General features: G+C 58.6%; 1 protein-coding gene across 1 annotated transcript in view; it reads right to left on the minus strand.

Annotated features, from left to right (window-relative positions):
* Positions 1-897: 897 nt before the first annotated feature.
* The window catches only part of LOC144952380 (uncharacterized), a 34,426-nt gene continuing 18,744 nt past the window's right edge, over positions 898-16,579 (minus strand). Inside the window, exons 4-7 of the mRNA XM_078882771.1 lie at positions 5,398-5,570; positions 5,118-5,359; positions 2,243-2,416; positions 898-1,607 (exon numbers count right to left, since the gene is read on the minus strand). Of these exons, the coding sequence (XP_078738897.1) occupies positions 898-1,607; positions 2,243-2,416; positions 5,118-5,359; positions 5,398-5,570 (1,299 nt within the window). The remainder of the gene's footprint in view (positions 1,608-2,242; positions 2,417-5,117; positions 5,360-5,397; positions 5,571-16,579) is intronic.

Consider the following 16,579-nt stretch of genomic DNA (forward strand, 5'->3'; position numbering starts at 1 on the left):
CTAATGCAGAGACTCACACAGAGACTCACACAGAGACTCATGCAGACTCACGCAGAGACTCACGCACAGATTCACACAGAGACTCGCACAGAGACTCATGCAGACTCACGCAGAGACTCACGCACAGATTCACACAGAGACTCGCACAGAGACTCACGCAGAGACTCACACAGAGACTCGCGCACAGACTTATACAGAGACACACAGAGACCCACAGACTCACACACAGACTCGCACAGAGACTCACACACAGAGACCCACAGACTCACGCAGAGTCAGAGACTCACGCAGACTCCTGCAGAGACTCGCACAGAGACTCAGACTTATGCAGACTCACGCAGAGACTCACGCACAGAGACCCACAGACTCACGCAGAGACTCACGCACAGACTTATACAGAGACCCACAGAGACCCACAGACTCGCACGTAGACTCACGCACAGACTTATACAGAGACACACAGAGACCCACAGACTCGCACGTAGACTCACGCACAGACTTATACAGAGACACACAGAGACCCACAGACTCACACAGAGTCACACACAGAGACCCACAGACTTACGCAGATTCAGATACTCATGTTCACACTGGCCGTGTGAACTGAAGTGGTGGCCATGTTTGTCTCGTGGACGCTGGCGCCCTCTGCTGGTGACCCCTTGCTGGTGACCCCTGCTGATGCCCCCTGTTGGTGACCCCTGCTGGTGACCCCTGCTGGTGACCCCTGCTGGCGCCCTCTGCTGGTGACCCCTGCTGGTGACCCCTGCTGACGTCACCTGCTGGTGACCCTGCTGGTGACCCCTGCTGGTGACACCTGCTGGTGACACCTGCTGGTGACCCCTGCTGGTGACCCCTGCTAGTGCCACCTCGGGACGCCACCCCCCGCCGCCGCCGCCGCTAGGTGAAGGTGACGTTGTAGGTGAGCTGGCGCCCGCTGTCCCACGCGTAGAGGGCGCCGTCGCGAGCGTTGTAGCTCAGCTGGGCGGCGCCCGCCCCTCCCCGGAAGGGGCTCCGCAGGCGCAGCCCCGGCGCCGCCAGCGCCCCGGTGTGCGTGTCGTACGCGTACGGCACCAGCAGCGTCGCGCCGCCGTCTCCGTCCTCGTCGCCACCCCCGCCGGCGCCGTGCCGAGCCGCCGCCGGCGCCGCCGCGTAGAGGACGCCGCAGGCGAGGAACGCCAGCGAGAAGCGGCCGGCGCTCAGCCCGGTGCGGTAGAGCGCCGGCTCGCCGCGCGGGGCCAGGTCGGCGACGCCGAGACGCAGCAGCACGAGCGCCAGGCCCTCCGTCTCCACGTAGGCCACCCACAGGGAGCCCGAGTCCACCGCAAACGTCACCGACTCGCCGCCGTAGCCGGCGCCCGCCTCCCCTCCCGGCGAATCCGGCGACCCCGGACCGGCGGTGGCGTCGTCGTCGTGGTCGTCGCCGGCGCCGCGGTGCTCCGGCAGGTGGAGGTCGTGGAGCTGGTGCCAGGCGGCCACGTGGCGCCGGCGCAGGTCGTAGCGCAGGGCGGTGCGCGTGAAGGCGCGCCGGTAGTAGAGGGAGCCGGCGTGGAGCGCGTGGCCCGTGCCCAGCCACGCGTACGGCAGCTTGTGGGACGCGCTCCAGCGGCCTGGACACGGCGCCGGCGAGGGAGGGTGGGGGGGGGGGTGGGGGGGGTGGGGGGGGTGGGGGGGGTGGGCGGGGTGGGGGGGGTGGGGGGGTAAGCGGTGAGGGGGGAGGAGGGGACCGCCGGTGTCCAGCCGTGGTGTCACCGGCGGTGTCACCGGCGGTGTCACCACGTGGTATCCCTCACGCTACCCCCCGTGGTGTCCCCTGTCGGGTGGGAGGGTGAGGGGTTGGTGTGGGGGGGGATTGGTGAGGGGCGGTTGGTGGGTGGCGGTTGGTGGGTGGGGTGATGGGTGGCAGTTGGTGGTTGGGGTGATGGGTGGCAGTTGGTGGGTGGCGGTTGGTGGGTGGCAGTTGGTGGGTGGCGGTTGGTCGGGGAGAGTTGGTGGTTGGCGGTTTGAGTGTGGCAGTTGGTGGGTGGCGGTTGGTGGGTGGCTGTTGATGGGTTGGTGGGTGGCGGTTGGTCAGGGAGGGTTTGTGGGTGGCGGTTGGTGGGTGGCGGTTGGTTGGTGGGTGGCGGTTGGTGGGTGAGTTGGTGGGTGGCGGTTGGTGGGTGGGCTGGTGGGTGGTGGTTGCTGGGTGCGTTGTGGTGTGGTTGGGATTGTTGTTGTTGTTGGTGGTGGTGGTGGTGGTGCTCACCCTGGCGCAGGGCTGCCTCGTTCTCGAACTCCAGCAGGCTGCTGCCGTGCCGGTGGCTGGCCACGTAGATCTTCCCGCTGGGGTCCTCGGGGTCGCGCATCCACGCACCCGCCGCGTGGCCAAACCGCGCGTGGATCACCGGCGCCGACAGCGACAGCACCGTCGCGTCGCAGCCTGCGGGTGAGCGGGAGCGGTGGTGGTGGTGGTGAGTGGTGAGCGGGAGGAGTGGTGGGGGTGGTGGGGGTGGTGAGTGGGGACCCGGTGAGCGGTCCCGCATGTCCGATGAACGCGGATGGGCTACGTGCGGTGTGACCATAGACTCAGCACTGCACTATAGACTCAGCACTGCACCACAGACTCAACACTGCACCACAGACTCAACACTGCACTCGACTCAACACTGCACCATAGACTCAACACTGCACCATAGACTCAACACTGCCCCATAGACTCAACACTGCCCCATCGACTCAACACTGCACCATAGACTCAACACTGCACCATAGACTCAACACTGCACCATAGACTCAACACTGCACCACAGACTCAACACTGCACTAGACTCAACACTGCCCCATAGACTCAACACTGCACCATAGACTCAACACTGCACTAGACTCAACACTACCCATAGACTCAACACTGCACGAGACTCAACACTACCCATAGACTCAACACTGCCCATAGAGTCAACACTGCACCACAGACTCAACACTGCACCACAGACTCAACACTGCCCATAGACTCAACACTGCACCACAGACTCAACACTGCACCATAGACTCAACACTGCACCATAGACTCAACACTGCACCACAGACTCAACACTGCACCACAGACTCAACACTGCACCATAGACTCAACACTGCACCACAGACTCAACACTGCACCACAGACTCAACACTGCACCACAGACTCAACAGTGAATGAGTGAGAGATCAGTGAAGCGGGCGAGTTATTGAGTGATTGATCGCCAAAGCGGGTGAGTGAGTGAGCGGGTGAGTGAGTGGGTGAGTGAGTGAGTGAGCGGGTGAGTGAGTGAGTGAGCGGGTGAGTGAGTGGGTGAGTGAGTGAGTGAGCGAGCGGGCGAGTGAGTGAGCGGGCGAGCGAGTGAGTGAGCGGGTAAGTGAGTGAGCGGGCGAGTAAGTGAGTGAGCGGGTGAGTGAGTGAGCGAGCGAGCGGGCGAGTGAGGGACTGGGTGAGTGAGTGAGTGGGTGAGTGAGTGAGCGGGCGAGTGAGTGAGTGAGCGGGTGAGTGTGTGGGTGAGTGAGTGAGCGGGTGAGTGAGTGGGTGGGTGAGTGAGTGAGTGAGTGAGCGGGTGAGTGAGTGAGCGGGTGAGTGAGTGAGTGAGTGAGTGAGCGGGTGAGTGAGTGAGTGAGTGAGTGAGTGAGTAAGAGAGCGGGAGAGTGAGCGAGTGAGCGGGTGAGTGAGTGAGTGAGCAAGCGGGCGAGTGAGTGAGCGAGCGGGCGAGTGAGCAGGTGAGCGGGTGAGTGAGTGGGCGAGCGGGGTGAGTGAGCGGGTGAGCAAGTGAGTGAGTGAGCGGGTGAGCAAGTGAGTGAGTGAGCGGGTGAGCGAGTGAGTGAGTGAGCGGGTGAGTGAGCGAGTGAGCGGGTGGGTGAGCGGGTGAGTGAGCGGATGAGTGAGTGGGTGAGCGGGTGGGTGAGCGGGTGAGTGAGCGGGTGGGTGAGCGGGTGAGTGAGCGGGTGAGTGAGTGAGTGGGTGAGCGAGCGAGCGAGTGAGCGGGTGAGTGAGTGAGCGGGTGAGTGAGCGAGCGAGCGGGTGAGTGAGCGGGTGAGTGAGCGGGGTGAGTGAGTGAGTGAGCGGGTGAGTGAGTGAGCAAGCAGGTGAGTGAGTGAGTGAGTGAGTGAGTGAGCGGGTGAGTGAGTGAGTGAGCGGGTGAGTGAGTGGGTGAGTGAGTGAGTGAGTGAGCGAGCGGGCGAGTGAGTGAGCGGGCGAGCGAGTGAGTGAGCGGGTAAGTGAGTGAGCGGGCGAGTAAGTGAGTGAGCGGGTGAGTGAGTGAGCGAGCGAGCGAGCGGGCGAGTGAGGGACTGGGTGAGTGAGTGAGTGGGTGAGTGAGTGAGCGGGCGAGTGAGTGAGTGAGCAGGTGAGTGTGTGGGTGAGTGAGTGAGCGGGTGAGTGAGTGGGTGGGTGAGTGAGTGAGTGAGCGGGTGAGTGAGTGAGCGGGTGAGTGAGTGAGTGAGTGAGTGAGCGGGTGAGTGAGTGAGTGAGTAAGAGAGCGGGAGAGTGAGCGAGTGAGTGGGTGAGTGAGTGAGTGAGCAAGCGGGCGAGTGAGTGAGCGAGCGGGCGAGTGAGCGGGTGAGCGGGTGAGTGAGTGAGTGGGTGAGCGGGTGAGTGAGCGGGTGAGCAAGTGAGTGAGTGAGCGGGTGAGTGAGTGAGTGAGTGAGTGAGTGAGCGGGTGAGTGAGCAGGTGAGTGAGCGAGTGAGCGGGGGTGGGTGAGCGGGTGAGTGAGCGGGTGAGTGAGCAGGTGAGTGAGCGAGTGAGCGGGTGGGTGAGCGGGTGAGTGAGCGGATGAGTGAGTGGGTGAGCGGGTGGGTGAGCGGGCGAGTGAGCGGGTGGGTGAGCGGGTGAGTGAGCGGGTGAGTGAGTGAGTGGGTGAGCGAGCGAGCGAGTGAGCGGGTGAGTGAGTGAGCGGGTGAGCGAGCGGGCGAGCGGGTGAGCGAGCGGGCGAGCGAGCGAGCGAGCGAGTGAGCGGATGAGCAAGCGGGCGAGCGGGCGAGCGAGCGGGGCGAGCGAGCGAGCGAGCGAGCGAGCGAGTGAGTAAGCGGGTGAGCGAGCGGGCGAGCGAGCGAGCGAGTGAGTGAGCGGGTGAGCAAGCGGGTGAGTGTGCTGTCCGTGTGCCCTCTCCCCCCTCACCACCGTCGCCGTCTCCTCCGCCATGTGGCTCCGGGAGCCGCGGCACCACCGAGACTGGGGCGGCCGTGAAGCCTTCGCTAGGCCTCACAGGCAACTCCATCATGGCCACCCTCTCCTCCTCCACCTCCATCTCCCTCTCCTCCACCTCCCTCTCCTCCACCGCCCTCTCCTCCTCCACCTCCTGCTGCTGCTGCTGCTGCTGCAGCTGCTGACCACGAGGGCTGCTGCTTGCGGCTCTGGCCCTGTCGGCGGTGAGGCCGGACCTCCAGGGCCTCCGTGCGAGTCGAGAGGAGAGAAGGGCGGCGAGGGGAGATGCAGCGGGAGGATGGTGGTGATGGGGGTGATGGGGGTGATGGGGGTGATGGGGGTGATGGGGGTGATGTTTCGGGGAGTGGGGGGAGCGGTGGGGGGAGGAGAGGGTAAGAAGAGGGTATCCTGAGCCTGGTTCCTCATCTACACCATGGGAACACAGCAGAGGGGATACACCACCGTGTTTATACATCAGTGATTATACCACACCACAGTGATTATACCACACCACAGTGATTATACCACACCATGGGAACACACCACAGTGATTATACCACACCATGGGGTGGTATCATAGTCCCTTGAGCAGGTCAATAAAGCAGCAGAGATGTCGGTCCTGTTGGAATTCAGTCACCAGATCATCGGCACACGTAACGTGTGATTGGTCAATAGGGAGCCATCCCTCTACGGCACCCGGCCTTCGATCAGCCTCCCGTTGTATCTGTAGCAGATGGAGATTCCTCCGGTACAGCCATAGAAAGCCTCTCGTACCACGTGGTCAAGGATGTTCAATAATGTGGGAGCCAGTGGACATCCCTGTCGCACCCCAAGGTGTACGGGGAATGCCTTTGACCCCCAGCTCACCATCACGAAGGTCCTTAATGATCGTGAGCAGAGAGTCGGGGACTCTAAAAGCACGAAGAACAACCCAGAGCCTCGGCCTACTGATGGTATCATAGGCCTTGACCAGGTCAATAAAGTAGAGATGTAAGTCTTGTTGGAATTTAAAACTGAATTTTGAAGATCACATTGATTATAGTGGTAAAAGACAAACATAAAAATTGGTTTTCTGTATCGACACAAGCACTGCTTCCCCCCCTATGTTCCGTTTCGAATTGATAGAAGCTCCCATACTGCCTCTACTTGATTACTGTGACATCGTGTATACATCAGCCCCAAGTACTGTACTGAAAAAGCTTGACTCAATGTTTCACTCGGCCTTAAGATTTGAATTGAACTGCCCATATAGGACTCGCCACTGTGATCTCTACATTGGGTCAAACTTAACATCTCTCAATGTTCGACGGCTTGTGCACCAGATCTTATTTATTGATGATGTACTTGCAAAGAAATCCGCATATTACCTGCTGGATCTCCTCTCTGTTTCAATGAACAAATTTGACCTAAGGTCTACGCTCATTCACCAGCTTAATATTCCTTATTGCCGTACAAATACTGGAGGAAGGGCCTTTGCTGTTGATGCCCCCAGGGTCTGGAATGCTGTTGCCAATAAACTGCAACTTGAATCACTACCTATGAGATGTTCACTCAAAACTGCTCTAGTGGAGTTGTACACCCATAGCCTGCCACTGCTATTCAGTGGCCTAAATACAATGTTTCGCTCCGGATGATCGCTGCAAAGTATGATTTGCGTTTTTATTTAGTGTGCTGATCTTAAAGGTGCGTGATATCGTTGAGGACTCTTGGACGCCGGGGTTTGAGGCACACGTATTTATTTCGCGTCAGTTGGCACAATCACGGACATACAACATTGGAGGGGGTGGTATCGGCCCCCTCACCCGGCTAGCTGGGGATACACGCGCTAGCTGTGCCTGACCTACCTCCTAGTCCTCCACTAACGGGCTAGGGGAGGCTACCTGGCCCGACACTGGTAAGTCGGGCTACGGTACCCGGAGTCCCAGAGCACTGGCTCTGGCTCTCGGGACCACGCCGCTGGCTCAGTCCTGCGTGGCCCTGATAAGGGCGGCGACCCAGGAGAGTCCAGGGCCCTATCTGGACGATCTTCGGTCTTCACTGGTTTAGCTTAACATCTCTCCCCGAGCCCTCCGGCTCATCCCCTTTTATACCAAACCCCCCGCTGAGGGGTGGGGCCCCGGGGGATCCCAGCTCCGAGTCAGCCCCCCAGGCTGCCCGATGCGGACGTCGCTGGGAGCACCTGCCCGTGCACCGACATGGCCACGCCCACTGTGTTTCTTTCCCGTGTGATCCCATTGCATACAGCCCCTCCGTAACACCCCTACAGGTGCATTGAAAAATGTTGACACTCCGACTGATGCTGCTGCTGCTGTTGTGGAGTGGCTCATGCAGCCAGCTGTGGCTGCAGAGTTTGGTGGTACATGTTGTTTATGTCGTTTATTGTGAAAATTGGGTCACAGTTCCTATGATCTGCACTGTTTCATTGCTTTTATGGCTTTATTTTGGTGATTTTCGAAAAGTTTTTTGGTTTGGCCATGTTTGTTTGTTGTAGTACAGAATTAGACTGATGGCCTTAATCTAAGTTGTCTTGTGGTGGTTGTTGTTGTTGTTTGACTTGCATCCCACTGGGATTTTTGCACACAGTGTTGGTGTACGGTGCCTTTTCTGCAATATTTTGCTGTCTTTTCTTGGATTTTCTGTTTGCGCTCAGTCACATATTCACTTTAAGATGTTTTCTTGTTCATGTTTTTTGTTTGTTGTGGTTGCACCCGATTCAAGAGCCGAATGGCTCACAGGGCTATACTTAATAAATGAATTTGAACTTGAACCTCTGCTGTAGCAGACGGACAAAACATATGGCATCTGTGCAGGACCGCCCTTTCCTGAAACCACATTGGGGCTCCGCAAGCCTCTCCTCAATGTGCCTGGCAAGGCGATGTTGAATAATCCTTGCCAGGAACTTTCCCGGCACACTGAGGATTGAGATGCCCCTGCAGTTGTTAAAGTCTGTGCGGCCCCAGTTCTTAAAGAGGGGGACCATCAGGGCATCTAAACACGCATCACACACACCCCGCACACACACACCACTACGCACCCCCCACACACACCACACGCACCACGAACACCACACACACACGATACACACCACACGCACCACACACACACAACACACATATCACACACACTCCACAAACCACACACTCCACAAACAAATAGCACACACATGTGACACGATGCACATACCACACATACACCACAAACACCCCACTCACACACACACAACACACACACACACCAGTCACACACACATCACACACACACCACACACACACCACTCACACACATACACCACAAACACCCCACTCACACACACACAACACACACACACACCAGTCACACACACATCACACACACACCACACACACACCACTCACACACACACCACTCACACACCACACACCACACACACACCACTCACACACACACCACACACACCACACACACCACACACACACACACCACACACACCACACATACACCACAAACACCCCACTCACACACACACCACACACACACACACCACACACACACCACACTCACACACACCACACACCACACACACGCACCACACACACATACACCACACACGCACCACTCACACACACCACACACACTCCACACACACACACTACACACCACACACACCACACATACACAAAACCCCACTCACAAACACACCACACACACCACTCACACTCCACACACACACACCACAAACACCACACTCACACACACACACCACACACACCACACACCACACACACACACCACACATACTCCACAAACACCCTACTCACACACACACACCACTCACACACCACACACCACACACATACACACACATACACCACAAACACCCCACTCACAAACACACACCACAAACGCACCACACCACACCACATACACACACATACACCACAAACACCCACTCACACACACACCACACATACACCACAAACACCCCACTCACACAGACACCACACACACACATACCACACATACACCACAAACACCCCACTCACACACACACCACACACACACACCACACACACCGCACACACCACACACACACACCACATTCACACACCACACACACACACCACACCACATAAACACCACACACACACCACACACACACTCCAGGTAAACACCACACAAACACCACACACCACACACACACCACATTCACACACCACACACCACATAAACACCACACACACACCACACACACACTCCACATAAACACCACACACACACCACACACACACACCACTACACACACACACCACACACACACACCACAAACACCCGACTCACACACACACTACACACACACACCACACACACACACCGCACACATACACACCACATTCACACACCACACACACACATACATTCCACGTAAACACCACACACACACCACACACCACACACACACCACACCACATAAACACCACACACACCACACACACACCACACACACCACACACACACCACACATACACAAAACCCCACTCACACACACACCACACACACACACACCACACACAACACACACACATACACCACACACACACCACACACAACACACACACACCACACACGCACCACACACACCACACACACACCACACACACCACACACACATACACCACACACACACACACCACTCACACACACCGCACACACACCACACACACACCACACACACACCACCCTCACACCACACACACCACACTCACACACACACCACTCAAACACACACACCACTCACACCACACACATACACCACACACACACCACACTCACACACCACACGCCACACTCACACACACCCCACACACCACACACACACCACTCACACCACACACATACACCACACACACACCGCACACACACCACACACACACCACACACACACCACACTCACACCACACACACCACACTCACACACACACACCACTCACACACACACACCACTCACACCACACACATACACCACACACACACCACACTCACACACCACACGCCACACTCACACACACCCCACACACCACACACACACTCCACACTCACACACTCCACGTAAACACGTGTTCTCTCACCCGGCCCCTCCCCTCTCCTGGACAGCCCCCCACACAGCCCCCCCCCCCCACACAGCCCCCCCCACACAGCCCCCCCCCCACACAGCCCCCCCCACACAGCCCCCCACACAGCCCCGCCCCCCACACAGCCCCCCCCCACACAGCCCCCCCCCCCCCACACAGCCCCCCCCCCCCGCACCATCTGCTTACAATTTCCAGTTCCTGTGCCCAATGGCTGTTAACTCGCTCTCACTCGCTCACTCGCTCACTCATTCACTTATTCACTCTCACTCATTCACTCACGCGCACTCGTTTTCAATCGCTCACTCGCTCACTCTCACTCATTCACTCTCACTCACTCACTCTCACTGACTCATTCACTCAATCTCACTCACTCACTCTCACTCGCTCACTCTCACTCATTCACTCTCAATCGCTCACTCACTCTCACTCGCTCACTCATTCACTCATTCACTCTCACTCATTCACTCAATCTCACTCATTCACTCAATCTCACTCATTCACTCAATCTCACTCGCTCACTCTCACTCGCTCACTCTCACTGACTCATTCACTCTCACTCACTCACTCTCACTCGCTCACTCTCACTCGCTCACTCACTCTCACTCGCTCACTCTCACTCACTCGCTCACTCTCACTCACTCTCACTCACTCGCTCACTCTCACTCGCTCACTCATTCACTCATTCACTCTCACTCACTCATTCACTCAATCTCACTCATTCACTCAATCTCACTCGCTCACTCTCACTGACTCGCTCACTCTCACTGACTCGCTCACTCTCACTCACTCGCTCACTCTCACTCACTCGCTCACTCTCACTCACTCGCTCACTCTCACTCACTCGCTCACTCTCACTCACTCGCTCACTCTCACTCACTCGCTCACTCTCACTCGCTCACTCTCACTCGCTCACTCTCACTCGCTCACTCTCACTCGCTCACTCTCACTCGCTCACTCTCACTCGCTCACTCTCACTCGCTCACTCTCACTCGCTCACTCTCACTCGCTCACTCTCACTCGCTCACTCTCACTCGCTCACTCTCACTCGCTCACTCTCACTCGCTCACTCTCACTCGCTCACTCTCACTCGCTCACTCTCACTCGCTCACTCTCACTCGCTCACTCTCACTCGCTCACTCTCACTCGCTCACTCTCACTCGCTCACTCTCACTCGCTCACTCTCACTCGCTCACTCTCACTCGCTCACTCTCACTCGCTCACTCTCACTCGCTCACTCTCACTCGCTCACTCTCACTCGCTCACTCTCACTCGCTCACTCTCACTCGCTCACTCTCACTCGCTCACTCTCACTCGCTCACTCTCACTCGCTCACTCTCACTCGCTCACTCTCACTCGCTCACTCTCACTCGCTCACTCTCACTCGCTCACTCTCACTCGCTCACTCTCACTCGCTCACTCTCACTCGCTCACTCTCACTCGCTCACTCTCACTCGCTCACTCTCACTCGCTCACTCTCACTCGCTCACTCTCACTCGCTCACTCTCACTCGCTCACTCTCACTCGCTCACTCTCACTCGCTCACTCTCACTCGCTCACTCTCACTCGCTCACTCTCACTCGCTCACTCTCACTCGCTCACTCTCACTCGCTCACTCTCACTCGCTCACTCTCACTCGCTCACTCTCACTCGCTCACTCTCACTCGCTCACTCTCACTCGCTCACTCTCACTCGCTCACTCTCACTCGCTCACTCTCACTCGCTCACTCTCACTCGCTCACTCTCACTCGCTCACTCTCACTCGCTCACTCTCACTCGCTCGCTCAATCTCACTCGCTCGCTCACTCTCACTCGCTCACTCACTCTCTCACTCACTCGCTCACTCTCACTCATTCACTCACTCTCACTCGCTCACTCTCACTCGCTCACTCACTCTCTCACTCACTCGCTCACTCTCACTCATTCACTCAATCTCACTCGCTCACTCACTCTCTCACTCACTCTCATTCGCTCAATCTCACTCGCTCACTCTCACTCGCTCACTCTCACTGACTCATTCACTCTCACTCGCTCACTCTCACTCACTCTCTCACTCACTCACTCTCACTCGCTCGCTCACTCTCACTCACTCACTCTCACTCGCTCGCTCACTCTCACTCACTCACTCTCACTCGCTCGCTCACTCTCACTCACTCACTCTCACTCGCTCACTCTCACTCGCTCACTCTCACTCGCTCGCTCTCACTCGCTCGCTCTCGCTCGCTCGCTCACTCTCAATCGCTCACTCTCACTCGCTCACTCTCACTCGCTCACTCTCACTCGCTCACTCTCACTCGCTCACTCTCACTCGCTCACTCTCACTCGCTCACTCTCACTCGCTCACTCTCACTCGCTCACTCGCTCACTCTCACTCGCTCACTCGCTCACTCTCACTCGCTCACTCACTCTCTCACTCACTCTCTCACTCACTCGCTCACTCTCACTCATTCACTCAATCTCACTCGCTCACTCTCACTCGCTCACTCTCACTCACTTCACTCTCACTCATTCTCTCACTCACACTCTCACTCACTCATTCGCTCGACCTCACTCGCTCGCTCTCACTCGCTCTCACTCTCAATCGCTCTCGCTCTCTCGCTCGCTCTCACTCAATCGCTCACTCTCACTCACTCACTCTCACTGACTCATTCACTCAATCTCACTCGCTCACTCTCACTCGCTCTCTCGCTCGCTCTCACTCAATCGCTCGCTCTCAATCGCTCGCTCTCACTCATTCACTCATTCTATCGCTCACTCTCACTCTCACTCGCTTGTTCACTCACCCATGCACTCACTCACTCTCACTCACTCACACGCTTGTTCACTCTCACTCACTCACTCTCACTCACTCACTCTCACTCATTCACTCACTCTCACTCGCTCACTCTCAATCGCTCACTGGGGGGGGGGGGGGCGTGGTGTTAACTGGGGGGGGGGGGGGGGATTCGATCCTAATGGGAATTTGCCACGACTGTCGCTTTCTCCCCCCCTCTGTGTAACCTGGGGGGGGGGGGGGGCATCGAGAGGGTGGGGGCCCCGGGGGGGGGGGGGGTCTCCATAGCGAGCTGCTGCTGCTGCGTCAGCGTCTGGGTTGGTTCTCTCTGCCAGCAGATTGCACGCTCGCTCGCACGCGGAGCCCCACACTCGCTCTCGTTCTCTCTCCACACGTGGGTAGAGAGAGCTGGCCTCAGTAGCACGCGGAGCCCCACACTCGCTCTCCACACGTGGGTAGAGAGAGCTGGCCTCAGTAGCATGCGGAGCCCCACACTCCCTCTCCACACGTGGGTAGAGAGAGCTGGCCTCAGTAACATGCGGAGCCCCACACTCGCTCTCCACACGTGGGTAGAGAGAGCTGGCCTCAGTAGCATGCGGAGCCCCACACTCCCTCTCCACACGTGGGTAGAGAGAGCTGGCCTCAGTAGCATGCGGAGCCCCACACTCCCTCTCCACACGTGGGTAGAGAGAGCTGGCCTCAGTAGCATGCGGAGCCCCACACTCCCTCTCCACACGTGGGTAGAGAGAGCTGGCCTCAGTAGCATGCGGAGCCCCACACTCCCTCTCCACACGTGGGTAGAGAGAGCTGGCCTCAGTAACATGCGGAGCCCCACACTCGCTCTCCACACGTGGGTAGAGAGAGCTGGCCTCAGTAGCATGCGGAGCCCCACACTCCCTCTCCACACGTGGGTAGAGAGAGCTGGCCTCAGTAGCATGCGGAGCCCCACACTCCCTCTCCACACGTGGGTAGAGAGAGCTGGCCTCAGTAGCATGCGGAGCCCCACACTCCCTCTCCACACGTGGGTAGAGAGAGCTGGCCTCAGTAGCACGCGGAGCCCCAAACTCCCTCTCCACACGTGGGTAGAGAGAGCTGGCCTCAGTAGCACGCGGAGCCCCACACTCCCTCTCCACACGTGGGTAGAGAGAGCTGGCCTCAGTAACATGCGGAGCCCCACACTCGCTCTCCACACGTGGGTAGAGAGAGCTGGCCTCAGTAGCATGCGGAGCCCCACACTCCCTCTCCACACGTGGGTAGAGAGAGCTGGCCTCAGTAGCATGCGGAGCCCCACACTCCCTCTCCACACGTGGGTAGAGAGAGCTGGCCTCAGTAGCATGCGGAGCCCCACACTCCCTCTCCACACGTGGGTAGAGAGAGCTGGCCTCAGTAGCATGCGGAGCCCCACACTCCCTCTCCACACGTGGGTAGAGAGAGCTGGCCTCAGTAGCATGCGGAGCCCCACACTCCCTCTCCACACGTGGGTAGAGAGAGCTGGCCTCAGTAGCATGCGGAGCCCCACACTCCCTCTCCACACGTGGGTAGAGAGAGCTGGCCTCAGTAGCATGCGGAGCCCCACACTCCCTCTCCACACGTGGGTAGAGAGAGCTGGCCTCAGTAGCATGCGGAGCCCCACACTCCCTCTCCACACGTGGGTAGAGAGAGCTGGCCTCAGTAGCATACGGAGCCCCACACTCCCTCTCCACACGTGGGTAGAGAGAGCTGGCCTCAGTAGCATGCGGAGCCCCACACTCCCTCTCCACACGTGGGTAGAGAGAGCTGGCCTCAGTAACATGCGGAGCCCCACACTCGCTCTCCACACGTGGGTAGAGAGAGCTGGCCTCAGTAGCATGCGGAGCCCCACACTCCCTCTCCACACGTGGGTAGAGAGAGCTGGCCTCAGTAGCATGCGGAGCCCCACACTCCCTCTCCACACGTGGGTAGAGAGAGCTGGCCTCAGTAGCATGCGGAGCCCCACACTCCCTCTCCACACGTGGGTAGAGAGAGCTGGCCTCAGTAGCATGCGGAGCCCCACACTCCCTCTCCACACGTGGGTAGAGAGAGCTGGCCTCAGTAGCATGCGGAGCCCCACACTCCCTCTCCACACGTGGGTAGAGAGAGCTGGCCTCAGTAGCATGCGGAGCCCCACACTCCCTCTCCACACGTGGGTAGAGAGAGCTGGCCTCAGTAGCATGCGGAGCCCCACACTCCCTCTCCACACGTGGGTAGAGAGAGCTGGCCTCAGTAGCATGCGGAGCCCCACACTCCCTCTCCACACGTGGGTAGAGAGAGCTGGCCTCAGTAACATGCGGAGCCCCACACTCGCTCTCCACACGTGGGTAGAGAGAGCTGGCCTCAGTAGCATGCGGAGCCCCACACTCCCTCTCCACACGTGGGTAGAGAGAGCTGGCCTCAGTAGCATGCGGAGCCCCACACTCCCTCTCCACACGTGGGTAGAGAGAGCTGGCCTCAGTAGCATGCGGAGCCCCACACTCCCTCTCCACACGTGGGTAGAGAGAGCTGGCCTCAGTAGCATGCGGAGCCCCACACTCCCTCTCCACACGTGGGTAGAGAGAGCTGGCCTCAGTAGCATGCGGAGCCCCACACTCCCTCTCCACACGTGGGTAGAGAGAGCTGGCCTCAGTAACATGCGGAGCCCCACACTCGCTCTCCACACGTGGGTAGAGAGAGCTGGCCTCAGTAGCATGCGGAGCCCCACACTCCCTCTCCACACGTGGGTAGAGAGAGCTGGCCTCAGTAGCATGCGGAGCCCCACACTCCCTCTCCACACGTGGGTAGAGAGAGCTGGCCTCAGTAGCATGCGGAGCCCCACACTCCCTCTCCACACGTGGGTAGAGAGAGCTGGCCTCAGTAGCATGCGGAGCCCCACACTCCCTCTCCACACGTGGGTAGAGAGAGCTGGCCTCAGTAGCATGCGGAGCCCCACACTCCCTCTCCACACGTGGGTAGAGAGAGCTGGCCTCAGTAACATGCGGAGCCCCACACTCGCTCTCCACACGTGGGTAGAGAGAGCTGGCCTCAGTAGCATGCGGAGCCCCACACTCCCTCTCCACACGTGGGTAGAGAGAGCTGGCCTCAGTAGCATGCGGAGCCCCACACTCCCTCTCCACACGTGGGTAGAGAGAGCTGGCTTCAGTAGCATGTGGAGCCCCACACTCCCTCTCCACACGTGGGTAGAGAGAGCTGGCCTCAGTAGCATGCGGAGCCCCACACTCCCTCTCCACACGTGGGTAGAGAGAGCTGGCCTCAGTAACATGCGGAGCCCCACACTCGCTCTCCACACGTGGGTAGAGAGAGCTGGCCTCAGTAGCATGCGCAGCCCCACACTCCCTCTCCACACGTGGGTAGAGAGAGCTGGCCTCAGTAGCATGCGGAGCCCCACACTCCCTCTCCACACGTGGGTAGAGAGAGCTGGCCTCAGTAGCATGCGGAGCCCCACACTCCCTCTCCACACGTGGGTAGAGAGAGCTGGCCTCAGTAGCATGCGGAGCCCCACACTCCCTCTCCACACGTGGGTAGAGAGAGCTGGCCTCAGTAGC

Source organism: Lampetra fluviatilis, chromosome 67, assembly GCF_964198595.1.
Source record: "Lampetra fluviatilis chromosome 67, kcLamFluv1.1, whole genome shotgun sequence".
NCBI lineage: Eukaryota > Metazoa > Chordata > Hyperoartia > Petromyzontiformes > Petromyzontidae > Lampetra > Lampetra fluviatilis.